Source organism: Rhamphochromis sp. 'chilingali' (genome assembly GCF_963969265.1).
Source record: "Rhamphochromis sp. 'chilingali' genome assembly, chromosome: 11".
NCBI classification, from domain to species: Eukaryota; Metazoa; Chordata; class Actinopteri; order Cichliformes; family Cichlidae; genus Rhamphochromis; species Rhamphochromis sp. 'chilingali'.
Window position 1 is genome coordinate 22,627,971 of NC_137938.1, and position 15,803 is coordinate 22,643,773.

The 15,803-nt window shown below is 41.2% G+C and overlaps 1 protein-coding gene across 2 annotated transcripts in view; it reads left to right on the forward strand.

Moving 5' to 3' along the window:
- Positions 1–613: 613 nt before the first annotated feature.
- Positions 614–15,803, forward strand: part of efna3b (ephrin-A3b) — a 72,715-nt gene continuing 57,525 nt past the window's right edge. Inside the window, exons 1-3 of one of the 2 annotated variants that reach the window (XM_080896929.1) lie at positions 614–969; positions 1,071–1,189; positions 1,490–1,702. In XM_080896929.1, the coding sequence (XP_080753055.1) occupies positions 1,593–1,702 (110 nt within the window). In that variant the 5' untranslated portion in view covers positions 614–969; positions 1,071–1,189; positions 1,490–1,592. Of the gene's footprint in view, positions 1,190–1,489; positions 1,703–15,803 lie in introns of both variants that reach the window. The other variant, XM_080896928.1, reaches the window with a different exon arrangement.

Here is a 15,803-nt window from a genome sequence, read left to right on the forward strand (position 1 = left end):
GTGGTGGGGAGGGGATTACACCTTGTCCCTGCAGGACATGCAAAGAACTCAGAATCTATCAGACACTGTCTGGATGTGATCTATTTGTGCATTAAAAAAAAAGGCTGAATCTTAATATTACGGAGGCACATGACTTATCTGCAAGGGTACAGTTTGTATATTTCTGTGTATTAGTGCCCGCAGCGCACGGACGAGCCTGCGTGCGCTGCACCAATAACAGAATAGCAGATGATGCTCCAACAGCGCTGTATTAAACTGACTTACAGTGTCTGGGGATCAAAGACGGGCAGTTGTGGAGAACAGGCCTGCAAGTGCGCCAGTGTATGCGTGTTTGTAGCTTTTGTAATAAACGGAAACATCCGACAACTCAAGGACACACACACACACACACACACACACACACACACACACACACACACACACACACACACACACACACACACACACACACACACACACACACGTCCTTCGGTGTGTGTGTTTGAGTGCGGTGAGGGGGTATAAATACAGATGGTCGCTGCAGACTTCTCTGGCACCGAGGGAGATTCGGAGCTTTTTACTTTCACGCCATCGGTGGAGGTCGAACAGTTGACCAAAAGAAGAAGAAGAAAAAACTTAAAGTTGCAGTGATGCCTGATGGACTGCAGCTCGGCCACGATATTGGAGGAATGCGCTTTTGTCGCTCGCTGGGGGTGGAGTTAAAAAGTGAACGAGTGCTGCCTACCAAACAGAGAGAGGCGGAGAAGGAGGAGAGAGAGAGAAGGGAGAGAGACGGGTGGGCAGGGTGCTCACCGTAAAGGATGGTTGTCGGAAAGAGTCTTGAAGACCTAATGAAACTGGCTGCTTGAATTGTTTGCAGCGATAATAGAGCTCAGTGGTGTGCTTTGCGTTTCTCGGATCCTTGGACGGAAAAAGAACTGCAGTAGCATCCTGATAAAGAAGAAAAAGAACAGTTAGGGACAAAAAGAGGTGGACTTGCTCAGTATCTTTGATTTTTGCATCGTTTTTTCATCCTTCATTTTTTTTTCTTCAGTAGCCTGAGCCTTGTTTTTTTCCTTCCACATCTGCAGCACGTAACTCTTTCCCGGCGCACCGGGCTGTTTGGTGCTCAACGAAAGACCGACCTCCCGTTTGGACCCAGTACCGTCCTCCCACACTCCTCTGGCGGGTTCACAAGCAGCAGTTCCCGGTGAGAAGAGAGGATCAGCTCAGTCAGAAAAAGCAGGGGGGACCGCACATACGGACAATACTCTCCCCCCCCCTCCCCGTTTCTTTTTCTTTTTTTTCTTTTTTTACTTGAAGCCCCCAGGATTTGTTGGGGAGGGAGGGAAGGAGGTCTGGTTTACGGAGGAGGGGAGGGTTCTCAGTTACTTTACAGCGCTATAGACTTTTGAGTTTTTCCAACACTTATTTACTACATCAGGTATGGACTTTGAACGTTTTGTATGAATGCATGAAGCATCTGTTTTCCCCCTCTCCCGTTTGTTAGGCATTTGCTGGGATGTTTGAGTCGCGTTGGTTGGTGGGGTGAAGGGACCGAGAGTGTGGCCGGAGAGACCAAAGGATCGGAGGCCGAGAGAGGAGCCGAGAGCATGGCTCTGGTAGCGCTGTCTCTCTGGGTGCTAATAAGTCTCACCTGGGCGAACCTGCTCCAGGTGTCAGCCAACAGGCATACCGTTTACTGGAACAGCTCTAACATACAGTAAGACCCCATTTTTCTTATGTTTACCAGTCTGTGTTTGTGTGTGTCTACTATTTCTCTTAATCTGCCCCCTCTAAAGGGAAGAAAATGATGTGCTCTGTCTGGCCCGAGCTGACGTATTTGTACCATCACACTTGAACTTCATCAGTTGTTTATTTCTCTTGTGAGCCTTGCTTCTAAAGCCTCTATCAGCCTTGCAGCAGTCACCTTCTCTGTCTGTCTTTCTTTTTTTTTAAACTTAATGGAAGAAATGATGTAGATCCACAGGCACTGTTTAAGCAGGCCTCTCACGTTTCTCCTAAGCTATTTTTGAGCCCCAAACAGCTCTGTCAGACCCCTGCTGTGAAGTCAAGGTGGCTCCAAACCATCTTTTCAACACCTTCTGTTGCACAACTGGTCAGACATATTTGGTTTCTGTTCCCTACTCAGCCACCAATCTCTGCTTGTAACATTTTACCCCCCCCCCCTTCTCTCCCCGTCTCTGCTACACCTATGGTGGATGAGAACAGAGAGAAGAAAAGGAAGGAAATCACATGTGATTCTCTTGCCTTCCTCTCCTCTCTCTGTCTTCTCCTCTATCTGGTTCAATTAGGAGCACTTCTTCATCCTGACCCCATTGTGTTGTAGCAGTGTCACTATTCAATCTCTCCTTCCCGCTCCCTCTCCAACTTGCTCTCTCCTTCTATCCCTTCCTAACCCCCTTTCTTGTTTACACTCAGTCCGTTGGCCTTTTTGTTATCCTCCTAATCCCTCGCTCCTCGCCCCTATCTCGAATCAAGTGAAAAAGCTTTTTCTCTCTCTCGTCTTTCTTCTTTCCCCCCCCTCTTTTTGGAAAGCTGCCTTTCTAATACTGTCCTCTTGAGTTCAGGGCTCTGCCACTGGATTCTTAAGAATGAAGCGTCAGTCTGCTGCAACACACTCTGGGTTTATGTTTCCTGGTAGAATTCATAGTAAAATGTTGCATGTTTTAACAGCCATGTTTCAACATGGCCTACAGGCACTTTGTCCTGCGCTTGAATGAACACAGATGAAACGTGGAAGCCATATTTTTAGTAAGTTGTTAGATTTAATATAGTCGGCTTGTCTCAATAATGTCAGAAAATCACAGCTTTATGTGTCAGAAGTACAGAAGAGAGCACGCACCTACCTTTTCGCGCTCCATCTTGCAGTGAATCCTGTCTTTGTGCACAAAGTGTTTCGGATACCAGGTGTCCCTCAGAGCAGCTCAGCATGTGATATTTACCTCTTCAACAGAATTTACCGACCTCCTCGAATGAGCAGTCGGATAAATAGCGGTTCTTTTATGACTGTGCTTATTAAAAGCATAAACAAAGTGAAAGGTCAGAAAATACGGCGTTGTTTTACTTTAAGGAGGATGAATGAGTCTGCCCGCCAACGGTTACTCAAGGCCAGTGATTTTAGTTTACAGCGTGGAATAAAACAAAGAGAGGCAGGTGTATTTATACCTCGCAGCAGAATTACTACACATAAAATGCTGCGTGAAGTAATAGACGCGGAAGGTATGAGGATATTCGTTGTGACGTGAGTGGAAACAATATTAGTTTTCCTGAAAGTAAGAAAATAATCTCTGCACATTTTAGAGAGTAATATTGCACGCACAGTTGCTGCTAATGCATTTTAGCCGGTATTTATTCTCCAAGCACCGCCCGCGTGGAAGGTGCTCATATTCAATTTCTATATTCCCCCCCCCCGCTATAAAAATTTGATAATAAATGCTAATGAAATTCCACCTTCGCTTTTTATGTAAAAGACAGAAGTTGATTTTGGTAAAACGCAGGAAAAAGAAACACGCTAAAAGGCATAAAAGAAAGGCGAGACGTGAACCCCAGACCTCGGTTCAGTCAGCTCGATGTAACATGAGCTGCGTTAACCTTGGTGAAGTGCAAACTCAATTAAGCAATTTCAGCTGATTTTTTTTTTTTTGTTGTAAATTCAGCGTGTGGTCATTTTTTTCTTTCTTTTTTTTTCTTTTCTTTTCTTTTCTTTTTTTTTTTAGAAAAAGCAGGGCAAGAACTCAAGCAGTCTGGAGCAGCCTAACCTTTAACCCTACTGTCCAGGACTCGAGCACTGCAGAGCCCAGCAGTCAGTCTTTTCTTTCTCGGCAGGTTCCCTGCCTTTACTGTTTTCATCCCAGTGGCAGAATATTCTTAGCCCCTGCAGTGTGAGTCTTTTATAAAAGACTGTGTTTAATTAAAGAACAAGCCGCATCTCAGCGGACCTGCCTCATCCCTGATCTTCCCCGTCTTTTTCTCTCTTTCTCGTTCTCACTGCACACATGCACAATGACAATGCACGAGCAGTGAGTGGGGCTAACTTTTTCAATTCAGCCTACTTAGTGAGTTAGGAGACAAAGGGGCCATGGACAGTGGGACATAAAAGACAGATAAACGGCAGGAGAGCCTGTCTAATCTACTCTTTCATTCACTACTGAACCATTTTTCTGCAGCGCAGATCCTATTTCCAGCATTTATTTTAATCTCTGTACTCAACAGCACAACATCCGACATTTGTAAGGTTGGCTGGCGTGTCTTTAGCCGTTGGCGATCCGCCTCCCTGGAGTTTCTCTAACTTGCAGTGTAGTGTGGAGGTTTAGAAGGCCAATAATAAGCTGTAGTATTGCTGTCAGATTGAGTGGTAAACACATTGTAAAGCCTCAGGACCCAGCAGTTTCTCAACCAGCTTCTGACCCCAAGCCACTCATCAACCACAAGAGACAGGCTGAGACTGTTACCAAGCATTAACTATTTCACACACACACACACACACACACGCTTGCAGAAATGTGGGTCTGCAGGCCTACATTTGTGCGCATGCTAGCTCGCCCACTTACATGCGCAGCTTTGTGTGTGCACGTAAAAACACACGCACATCGCTGCTGTGTACTTTTTTAAACTTCTATAAGATGGATTATTTCCCATGTTTGCGTCTCGCACAAAGGCTGGTGCCACCGCCTATCAGTCACTTGTCACTGATATCCCTGGGCATGAATGTGTGTGTAACGGTGTGCATATTTTTTGCGTGTGTGTGTGAGAGTGAGTGTGTGCATGTGTGTTTGCCCTGTTACAGATGTCTGTGTTCATTGATGGGTGACCGAAACAAAAACAAATCCATCAGCCTGTTAAATCACACATTATCTTCCACCACCTGGCAATTAACCACTGCTGCGAGTGTGAGCGCGCGCGTACGCGAGCGTGTGCGTGGCTATACATGTGTATGCGTGTAATTTAATAACACAGCAGTTAACTGATTTGCATAATAGATATCTGCTGATATCTCTTAATTTATCAGTTGTATATTTTTCAAGCAATTAGGCTGCGGATAAACAAACACATAAGAAACTGTAGGCATTACGTGTGCGTTGTGTGTGTGTGTGTGTGCGTGCTTGTGCGTGTGTTTGTTCATGACACTGTCACCTCTATGCATACCTCTGGAATAAAGCCAGCTGTTGCAGGGAGAATTTACTCCTCATACCAATGCACATGTGCATGTGTGGTAATCGATGCCAAGGTGGAACTTGTTTTATATTCATCCGGCTTGTCGGAGTGAACAGAGACACGTCACGCAAGGCAGGAGAGAAATAATGCCAGGAATATGAGAAGACTGAGGCGGCGAGAGAGAGAAACACTGCGAGACTGGTTGGAGAAGGGAGGACGAATTCAGGTGGATGCTGTGTTGAATTGTAATAGGGCACGGGCAGGGCGGCCTTCAAAATAATGATGATAATAATGCCTGGCCGGTGCCCTGATCCGCGCGGCGAGTTCGTACACGCGGCTGTGCCTGAGAAAGAAAGAGGGAGACTCTAAGACAGACGGGAGGGTCGAGCAGGCCAATCAACACTCTCCTCGACAGCAACGCAAAACTATCGGTCTCTGAGCCCTACTCGGGACAACAGTATTTACATTTATAAGTAGCTGCACAAAGAAGAGTATTACTCACAATCACCAGACCCGTGGCATGCATGTGTGTGTACAACCCATCTATCCGTGATGTTTGAGGTGCCACAGCTGTGATGTGTGTTGATGCACCCTTGCAGCAAAAGCCTCACACAGGGTTCTAACTGTGCTATAGACATATTTATCAGACTGTTCATTAGTAAGGAATCATGAGGCCACATGGTGTACAGGTGTGTGTCCATGCGTGGTGTCAGACGTTCACACAGAGATGTCATTAATTAAAAGCAATAGGGAACACCTGTGTGATGGATGACTCCTGTTTGCGTAACAAGATTCAGTGGTCTTCTCTGTCCTGCGCTGCTCCTCACTCTTTATATATGCGTGTGCATGCTGCAGTCATTTTTTTCTGATTGGACAGTCATTGCTTGGTAGGTGAGAGGAGCAATAAGAGATGCAAAGGAGGAAAATAAATGAATGGTTTTCCTCTCAATTTTTTTTTTTTTTTTAAACTTTGCAGATGAGCCAGATATAAAGGGTGTGTGTCTTTCTCTCATTCTCCTGAAAGCACTCATAAGGTGGTGGTATTTTAATTTAATGTCGATTTTATGCGATATTTCCTGCTTTGTCAAATAAACTTGAACTGCATGTGCTAGAAGGTATGTTGCATTGTTTTGAGTTCTTCTTCACCTTTCGCCACCTACACTTTCTTCCTGTTTCTTCTCTCCTCTCCTCTTTTACACTTTGAAATGTTGACTAAAGCCATTTGCCGTGCATCTTTCTCAAAGCTCACACATGAAACACTCAAAAACCCTGAAAAATCAAGCCCACCATGTTTTGGTTTTTTTTGTTTTTTTTTCTGCATCTCGATTGGCCCTTTCATTTCCTCAAATGTTGTCTCGCTTACACCATCGACTAATCGGAAGCGTTGCTGTGAAAATGAAGTACTGATGTTAAGTGTTCGTGCTTGCTTGGCCTTGGGTTTAGCACTAACTGGTCACTGTAATGGTTGGATTCAAAAAGAGCTTTTGGGGGGTCGAGGTGTAGGGGAATTTTACGGCTGTAATTCTACTAACACACATCTGAGAGTCACTGTGAGTCCGGCAATTGTGATCAAGCCTGGCAAAAAGTAAAGGTCTCACAGGTACAAATATCTGACCCAGGATTGGTATTGATTTATGTGACTGCTGATCTTGTTCTGGTGGCTCAGTGGTTAGCAGAGGGTGTTGTTATCAAGCCTTTTAGATTCCCTGTTAGAATTACCAACACTGTGTTGTTGAGGAGTAGAAATGCTTTCACCTCAGAGCTGAGTTAAACAGTCTTTGCTAAATTAATCTTCCTACACGACCTCGGTAAGAGAAGTAAACCATCGATTTAGAAAGAATATGCCTATTTTTATGACCAGGAATAATTAAAAACTGGTGCATGTGTTTGATAGTAATGTGGTTCCCTGTATTTATAATCCTATCAGTGTTTCTAACTGGTTGAGAATTTATTTTTGGTTGTCAACCTCATGGGAGGTGGAGGTGTAGCTTGGTGGGCTGCAGTGAGCTGCACATAAATGCTGTATTGTTGCAGACCGAGTCAGTTTTAAATTTCATCTGCGTTTTTACACAACCTTGTCGTGAAGAAATACTGAATAAATCAGTATTTCTTATAGATCAGTATGTCAACCGGCCAAAACGTCAAGGCTAATCCACATATGACCAGTATGTATTGATAATGTGATATCGATTTACTTGGAAATTGTCAGTGTTGGGTCTTGGATGAGTGACCTATGCGATTAATGACACTGACTAATAAAAACAAACACATATTTCGGACACAGAAACCTCTTTCATTGTATATTACAAACAGTGATTGGTATTGAAGCTTTGTAGGTCAGTGGGTATAATCAATAACGTGTTGCACATAATTTCCAGATTTGCCCTTAGTAAAAGATCTAATCACACTAGTATAGTAGTGTTTCATCCAGTCTGTAACTTAAAGTTGGTTTTAATTGCTTCAGTATATGTCTACATCTACTGGAATGTGCATGTATATTTATGAAGAAAGCACATATTTTATTTTGGAAATTCTGTGCTAATAGTCACAGTTTGACTAGGAAAAGCTGATTTAAATAACAGAGTAGAAAAGCTTGATCATGCAACAGACCCAGTGGTGTGGCTCAAATCATGCATCAATATGAGATTAATTTCTTTAGAAGCTGTTATTTAAAAAAATTTTCTAGGTTGGTGCTCGTGTGGCATTTGGAACGTGCATGTGTTTCCTTATTGGTGCTTCCAGCCACTGCAGTCTAACCAAAGACGGGACTAAGAGTGTGAGTGATTGCTTTTCTTGCTGTGTTCTGTGTTAAGGCCACTGTATACTCTCACAGAAGTGCTGTCTGGACAGTCTTAAAGTGATTAAAAGCTCAGGTGTTCAGACACGGTGGGCGAGTGTTGTCCAATTAATGCAACTTTCCTAAAGCAACAATCTGACAGCCACACCTGGGCTCTGGCCAGGTGTGAAAATTGGGTGATCTCAAAATGCGGTGCAAATTCTTTCCTCCATCTCACTCGCTTCACTCTACTCACTGCCCAACACTCACTGCTAAACTGCACTGTGTTATAGTAACAGTGGGATTGCTTTTGTAGCAAAGCACAAGAGATTGCAGCCAAAATAGGATCTGAAAAACAGCCAGGGACAAATATGAGTCAGCTCTCCCGTTACTTACTCTCAGTGTTTTTGAATTACAGTAACTCTTCTGTGGTCCTCAACAGAGAAAGAGTCTTACTACAAGAAAATCAAATCATTTTTAAGCATTGAGTCTGTTGTTCACCATTTCCATTTCTGCGTTGTCTGGAGAGGTGGGCAACATAGTATACAACATATAGTCTCAAATTTACATCATGATACCAAAAAAAAATTGCAATAATGATATTTCTGATGATACAGAAAAAAAATTAAAATGAACAGTGATTGATTGATGCTTGCAGGCAGCAGAATTTATAAGTAAATGAAGGGCATTTTTCATCCTTCATTTCCAATAAGATGCTGTCACTGATGTCACCGTTTCTACTTTGAAGTGTGAATCTATTGAAACAAGGTGCCGGCAGCAGCATTATATTACAATAGTAGTGACACAGCATTAAACACAGTGACACAGCGTCACTCAAATGAAAGCACAAAAGTACCCCTGTAGTGTTTTTCTGGGAATTTTAAGTAAAAGTAAAACATGACTTAACAGTTCAGTTTAACAATAGCCAACGTAACTTTATGTTGTAGCCCTAAAGGTGTATATACACTAAAACAGGTGTGTTGTTTCGACCTTTATCAAGAACAGTTTACTTGCATGTTTTGTTGGAGGTTTCTGAAGTAGCTCTCGTATTAGGTGCTCTTCCTCTCAGACATGCCTGGACTTGTCATATTGTTTTCTGTATCTGTGAGTGTTTCTTGTTGTTGAACATAAACCCATGACGTTGCAATATGACACTTTTATATTGCATAGTTATTGTGAACTCTATGGTATGGCACAGCCCTGGTCGTCTAGTCTCTCACCTAAGCGTACTCCAAAAATATTTAACCTTATATGCATTGCTAATAGTTCTGCTTTCTTCTTACCGCTGTACCACTGACTCAAACTTGACCACTTTCTAAGCTTAAACAGATGCAAATCACCGCGTACCTTAAAATGTAAATGATATACTTGCACAATGGCACACACGAGTTCACACAGTCAAACACATTATCATCTTTTCTGTTAATGCTCTTAAAGTCGAGGTCTGTTCAGCATAACCTGGAGTTTATCTCAGGACAGAAGCAGTGTGTGCACAAATCAAATGGTGACTGCAAAGAGGAGTATCCTCAGAAATCACGTTGCAAGAACAAGAGGGGCCACATCAGAGTCACCGAGTCACGCAGCGCTTTAACTTAAAACGGTGCCGTTTGAAGCGGATGAATTGCCTTTTTCCTTGACGGCCAAATTATTGAATGACCGTCTTCCCTTGTTATCTGTAGATTTTAGGCAAAGTATGGGGTGCAACAAGAATTTATCTTTCCCACCCATGTGTTAAATTTGAGCAAATTGTCCGCAGAGAACAAGTCCCATAGCGACGAGCTGGAGTCAGAGCAGACAAAACACACACACATAAACACAGATGCACGCACTTGATGTTGTTGTTGATATGTACATAATACTCTGAGCCGCTGTCTAAGCTCCAGCAGTGTAATCAGGTGCTAATAACAAGGCTGCGATGTTTACAAGCTGTTTTGGTGTGTGTATGTGTGAAGTATATGTGAGCATTCTCTATATTCTATTCCCCACCAGCGCTCTAGGGGCTTTGGGGGTACTAATAATGACTGTCAGCTCCTGCACAGACACACACGGACGCGCACGCACACACCAGATGCTCCAATGGTGTGTTTGTGACGCGGCTAATGATAGCAGCAGAGCGGCAGTCTGAGGCCATATGCTGAGCCTGATCACAACAGAGCGGAGTGGTCTAGCGTTAATAAACTCTACGGACGTGACAATTAGTATTCCTCTGCATAAAGACAGTACAGTTCCACGTGAAAAATGCAGCTGTTTGCATCCAACTCTGCACAAACCAGGAATCAGCTGATGCCAGCCAGGACAATACAGAGGCGCAGCAGGGAAGGAGAAATGTTTCTATTGTCACTGCTCGCTGGGTAGAAATGTTGATGTTTATTGTTGAGCTTCAGTTATGAATATTGTTATCGGCTCGTCAAGACGTAAACATCATCAGATCTGAATTGTGAGGGAATGATGGGAGCTTTTATTGGGAAGTTAGCTTCTCTGTAACAGGTTTTCGTAAGACAGGAAGAATTGTGGTGTGAAAGTCTTGACTGTGAAGGTTTGTTTTAGCACCTGGTAGTAGGGAAAAAGGTCCTCACTTCAGCAAAATGCACAGGACGCAGAATTATGCTTATTCCATCCACAGAGAGACAGCATGTAGAGAGGGAGAGAGTCTTTAATTGAGGTTTTATCCATTTAAGCTGTCACTAAGAGGCCAACTCTGAAACCTTTTAACCACTCTCTTCTCAGTAATGACACAAATCAGAGAGGAAATGTGTTTGTGTCTGAGCTTCAGTGCGAATGTGTGCGGGTGCGGATGTGTTCATGCGTGTTAGCGTTTGTGAAGCAGGAGGGTAATTATGCGGAAATTGGGAAATGGCTAAGTGAATTATGACCTTGTTTCAGCAGAAGGCTTTAATCAGTCCCAGCCAGGCCAGGGAGGGAGGCAGAAATGTTCGCTGCACAAGCACTCTGCTCCTGATGGCCACAGCAGCCAGTCAGTAAAGCTGACAATCAGCCGGTCTGATGGGTCAATGCAAAGCAGTCACTCAGACTGCTTTAGTCCCAAAACCACCTGCAGAAAATGTATGCATGATGATAAGGCTGAAATGAGGGTTGTTGCATTCATGACACTTTGGTTCGTTTTTCTTCATTCTGTATCTGCGCAGCACATAGACTGTACATAAAAGATGCAGCCACTGAAAATTCCAGCCTAGTGCCGGCGTCATCACCATATTGTTATTCTGGAGCCAGCAGCAGCCACATTCAGAGAAAAAGAAGTGCTCTGCTATTGGCTAGTAATAGCAAGCTTGGATAGCAAGCTAATGGGTGCAATGTACAGAGTTAAACAACAGAGCAACAACAGCAGCGATTTCATTCTTCAAAACTGAAGCAAAAACTTCTTGAACACCTGCCAACAGGCCATATTATTTTTGATATAATTAATAATACTGCAGAAGTCACTAAAACCACAAACACTGTTGGGAGAGCTTCACTGAGACGAGGATCGGCTGCCGCTCACTGTGTGACTGAGTGACCCCAACTTTAAGCCTGAATATTAAAAAAAATAGTGAGTTAAACAGTGTTGTAAACATGCTAATATCATCTCTAAGCTTGAGCATTTAAACCTGTTGATCTAATGGGTTTGACTCCCAGTTTAAGCCGTCCCCAAGTGGCTACTGAAGAGTACTGTTGGTTAGGTGGGCTGGTGATTTATTTTCATTATCAATGTCATGTGACAGGTATACTGAAAACACAGAGCCTCTTTTTTAATTTTTATACAGCCTTGGTGCTAATTAAAAAAAGATTTCGAAATGCAATTATATCACTAAGATCATTGTTATTGAAATCACTTAAATGGACATTTCCATTACCAATTAATATATTATCTGAAGTCTAATCGACTGTAATATTCTCAGATAATTTGTGTGATATAACAGGACAAGTGAAATTTGCTTGTTACATTTTAATAGAGGCCAGAGTCACATGTGACATCACCAGATTGCTTGTTTTCTGACCGCTAGCTCAAAATCCCCAAAAATGTTCAGCAGAAAAAGCTTAACCAACTAACTCATATCTGATTGATTTCATGTCCGATTATTGTAGCTTTTGAAAGTGTCCTGTTAATCGTTTTACGAGGCCCTACAATCCAAACGAACATATATATATACCACATATTTGTCGTGATCAAAAGTGGAAACTTGGTTTGAATACGACGCAGGAAAAGCTGAGGTTTGTATTTGTAGCTATAGCTTGCTTACTTTGTGTGCATAAATCACGACTACAAGTTTTGGATTCATTTTGGAATGAGCTTGAAAAGATTGTTGTGCCGTAATGTTAACTGGTTCCAGGTGGTGCTGCATAAAACAAGCTGTATGATTTTATTTATTTTTTTATCAGAAAATATGTAGTAGTTCTGGCAAGCATGCGCGTGCTGTTGATGTTGGTCTCAATCTCCGTTTTTTTGCCTGTGATTTCCTGGTGGTTTTATCTGTGCCTTCATTGTTAATGTGTTTGTGCGTACACATGGATGCTTGTGTGTGGGTGTTAAGTGTTCATGTACAGCATGAAAAGCTCCTGCTGTTCTGATGTGTGTAGGGCCAGCCATGCTGCTGTCAGTCAGTGTGCCTCAGAGAGCCTGTGCCGCTCTTGGTCTGGTTGTCTATTTCTGCCAAAGCTGGATCGATGGTGTCCTACAGACTCTGCACTCTTCTCTTGGATGTTTCAGCCTGTTCCTCTTCTCTCTCGCCGTGTATCTGCTGCTCGGCCCTCCCTCCACCTCTTTATCTCACTTGTTGGCTCGGCCTCTTGGCATCACTTCCTCTTCTCCTCCTCATTGTCCTCCTCTGCATCATCCTACTACTCTCAAGTCTCTCTTCACATCAGACAATGAGCTCTCAGTGCGTGTGTCTGTGTGTATTAAGTGTATGCATTTATTAGAGCTTCTTTATGAGGGATTCCTCTTGTTGTATTCACATCTTGTCCAGGTTGCACTTGTGTGGTGAATGCCAATGTGATGCAGCGGTTCTGTACTAGTTTTAACTGGTATGCGTTTGTGTGTATGTGGCTTTGTACCAAAACAGTTCATTCTACAAAAATTAATCCACAATGATTCATCAGTTCATTGTCTCTCATTTGAGGACTTGTGTGAAATGTGTCTGGTTTTGGATAAAAACAAGGTATTTCACATTTATTTTAAAAAAAGTAAATCATTAAGATTAAAAATAATTATTTTAACTACTTTTGGTCAGCAATAAGAATACAGTTAATATGTTGTAGGCTAAAAAAGGAGTTTATTAGTTTTTAGCACAAATTTCCTTAGAGTTTTAAAATGTGATCTATTTATATATTCCATTATGTGTATCTCTGATGAGAAGACTGAAAAAAAACTTACCTCAAAGCATTACCTCAGGCTGATGGAAATTGTGTTGGAAACACATGAATTATTGAGAGATTAGCTGATGATTCGAATCATAATCTGCAGCCTTAAATTGTAATTTTATATTGGTTATTGCTGTATTGTTCAATTTAAGATGCTAAAATTTCAAACTCAGTAATGATAAGCTGGAAAATACTCAGAACTTGGTAAAGTTTTCAGTACTAGTGGAGAAAAAATTGACAGAAAATTAAGACGCATCGTTTTTTCGTAAAGATCCAACAAATCGTAACATCAATGACAAAATTGTGTTTAAGTGCAAAAAACATCTAACTGTAAGGTGTGTGTATGACAAACACGTTAACACTCTCCTAGTGCAACAAAGGAAAAAAAAAACGAGTATTTTTAGGCAGTCTGAGGTAGTGCTCTGCTTTTGCGTCATTCTGCAAAATATTTGCTTTTGCGACACCAAGATGTCTTAGAATTGCTTTCGTTTTTTGGCATTAACTTCGACTGCATTATTACATAACTCGTTGACTTTATGTATTTACAAAAATGACAGATTTAAATCTTATTTCCCTACTTATTTATAGACACCATGTCCTGCTTTTTTGTCACTGGTGTTACTTTAAACATTTAGCACACGTAGCCAGAGTCACAGAATATTAAAAATTATACAAAAATAAATTATATGTTACCATTTCCAATCAGGTGTATGCAGCCATCTGTTTGCTATAACTATGAAAATACTTCAAAATAAGTAATGATTCATTCCTTAAGTTTAACATAATTTCATTGATTTAACTTTATTATCATGTCAGTGTCTGTGACACGTTTTATTTGAGACAGGAAAAAACACACACACAGTAACATCGAGGTAAACCGTTTGGAGACACTTTGTTTGAACGTTCCTGACAAAAGGAGGATTATGTTATAATATTCTGTGAACAGCTTTTGATAAAGTTTTTCTATAGATGGGCGTCAATGATGTTACCATTAAGTAAGTAACAGCAGTGACAAATTTTCAGGAAAAATGCTTTTAACAAAATAGCTGCTAAAAGGCATCAAACCTGTGAGACATACTCTACACAAAAACATATTATTATTATTATTATTATTATTGACAATAATTTTTTGCTGTTTTTATTTTCTTTGTTTTTTACAAAAAAATTGGGTCAAACCAGTGACTTAAAGTGTCTTATGAAATTATGAGACAGAAGAGAAAAATTACAATACATTCTATAGACCGTCAGGAAATATGTCTCAGGAAGTCAAGTGATGTCATCAATGTCATGATTTTATTTCAAAATTTTATTTCTTAAACGGAAACATATGTGACATAGCTCCACGGGACAATTGCGTTCTTTATATATATCACATTTATTTTAAAAAATTGTTATGTCATGTTTATTGTACATTTGATAGGTACACTTATATTTTTGTATTTAAAAACATTTTTTTAAACTCAAAAGTGTGTTTATCCCGGGAGAAACCCTTGTGTGTTACTTGCGCCTATATATTAAATTAATGCCTCCAGAAGGTTTAATTGTTTAAATAACATAGTTTGTTCTTATATTATTTTTAACAGAAATAAAAAGGTGTTTTTCAAGTGTTATATTTCTGCAAAGGCTAGGGACAAAAATCTGATTTGGCTCTATTTTTTCATTGCTGATCAAACAGAGTTGCTAAGTTAGCCTGCCACTGGTTTTGTCTAGTTGCTGGTAGACTTTTCTCTGCTCCAATCTGGGATTTTAGGAGAAACATGACACCTTTTAGACACAAATAATTGTGTTATCCTGATAAATTAACGCTGTCTCTTAATGTTTAAGATGGCCAGGCTTTACTAACCTCACGAAATTCCTCATAAAATGTTATTCAGTCTTGTGAAGGTTCACTGCTGTTCAAGTGTTCAGCTGCTACTGAGTGGAGAGGCTGCGTGAAGGTATAAGTCAGCTGGAGGAGGCAAAGATAGGAGTGTTGGTGTCGACGCTGCTGGATATTAGTGTCTAATCCAGTAGTAATTTTTAATATCTTTTCATCCCTGATGTCTACAAACGCCCTACAGGTAAACTGATGATGACAAAAACTGATGATGACAAAGACATCAGAGAAACTGATGATGACAAATATTATCTTGATACATTGTCCTCTATAGCGATGGCGTCACAATCTGTAATATGTAACAGCATCTTTGTAAATGAAGGAAAATATGCCCTCAAAAAGCAGGTATTAAGTCTTCACTGCAATCTATCGTGAAGGTGTGTGTGTGTGTGTGTGTGTGTGTGTGCGTTATATTATTATTCAGTTTTAATAATTTGTCAGTTAATTGCCTCTCTGATTTGCTTTCTCATTTGTTCACCATTTTCCTCCTGTGAATTGCTTTTTCTTCACTGTGAGTTAGTTAACTTGCTCATTTTACACTTATTCATTTAATAAGCTCGATGATGAGGAGTCGTGAAGTTGTGACTCTGTTACGAATTTTCTGGGGAATCCATTTTCGAGCATGTTTTAATCAAT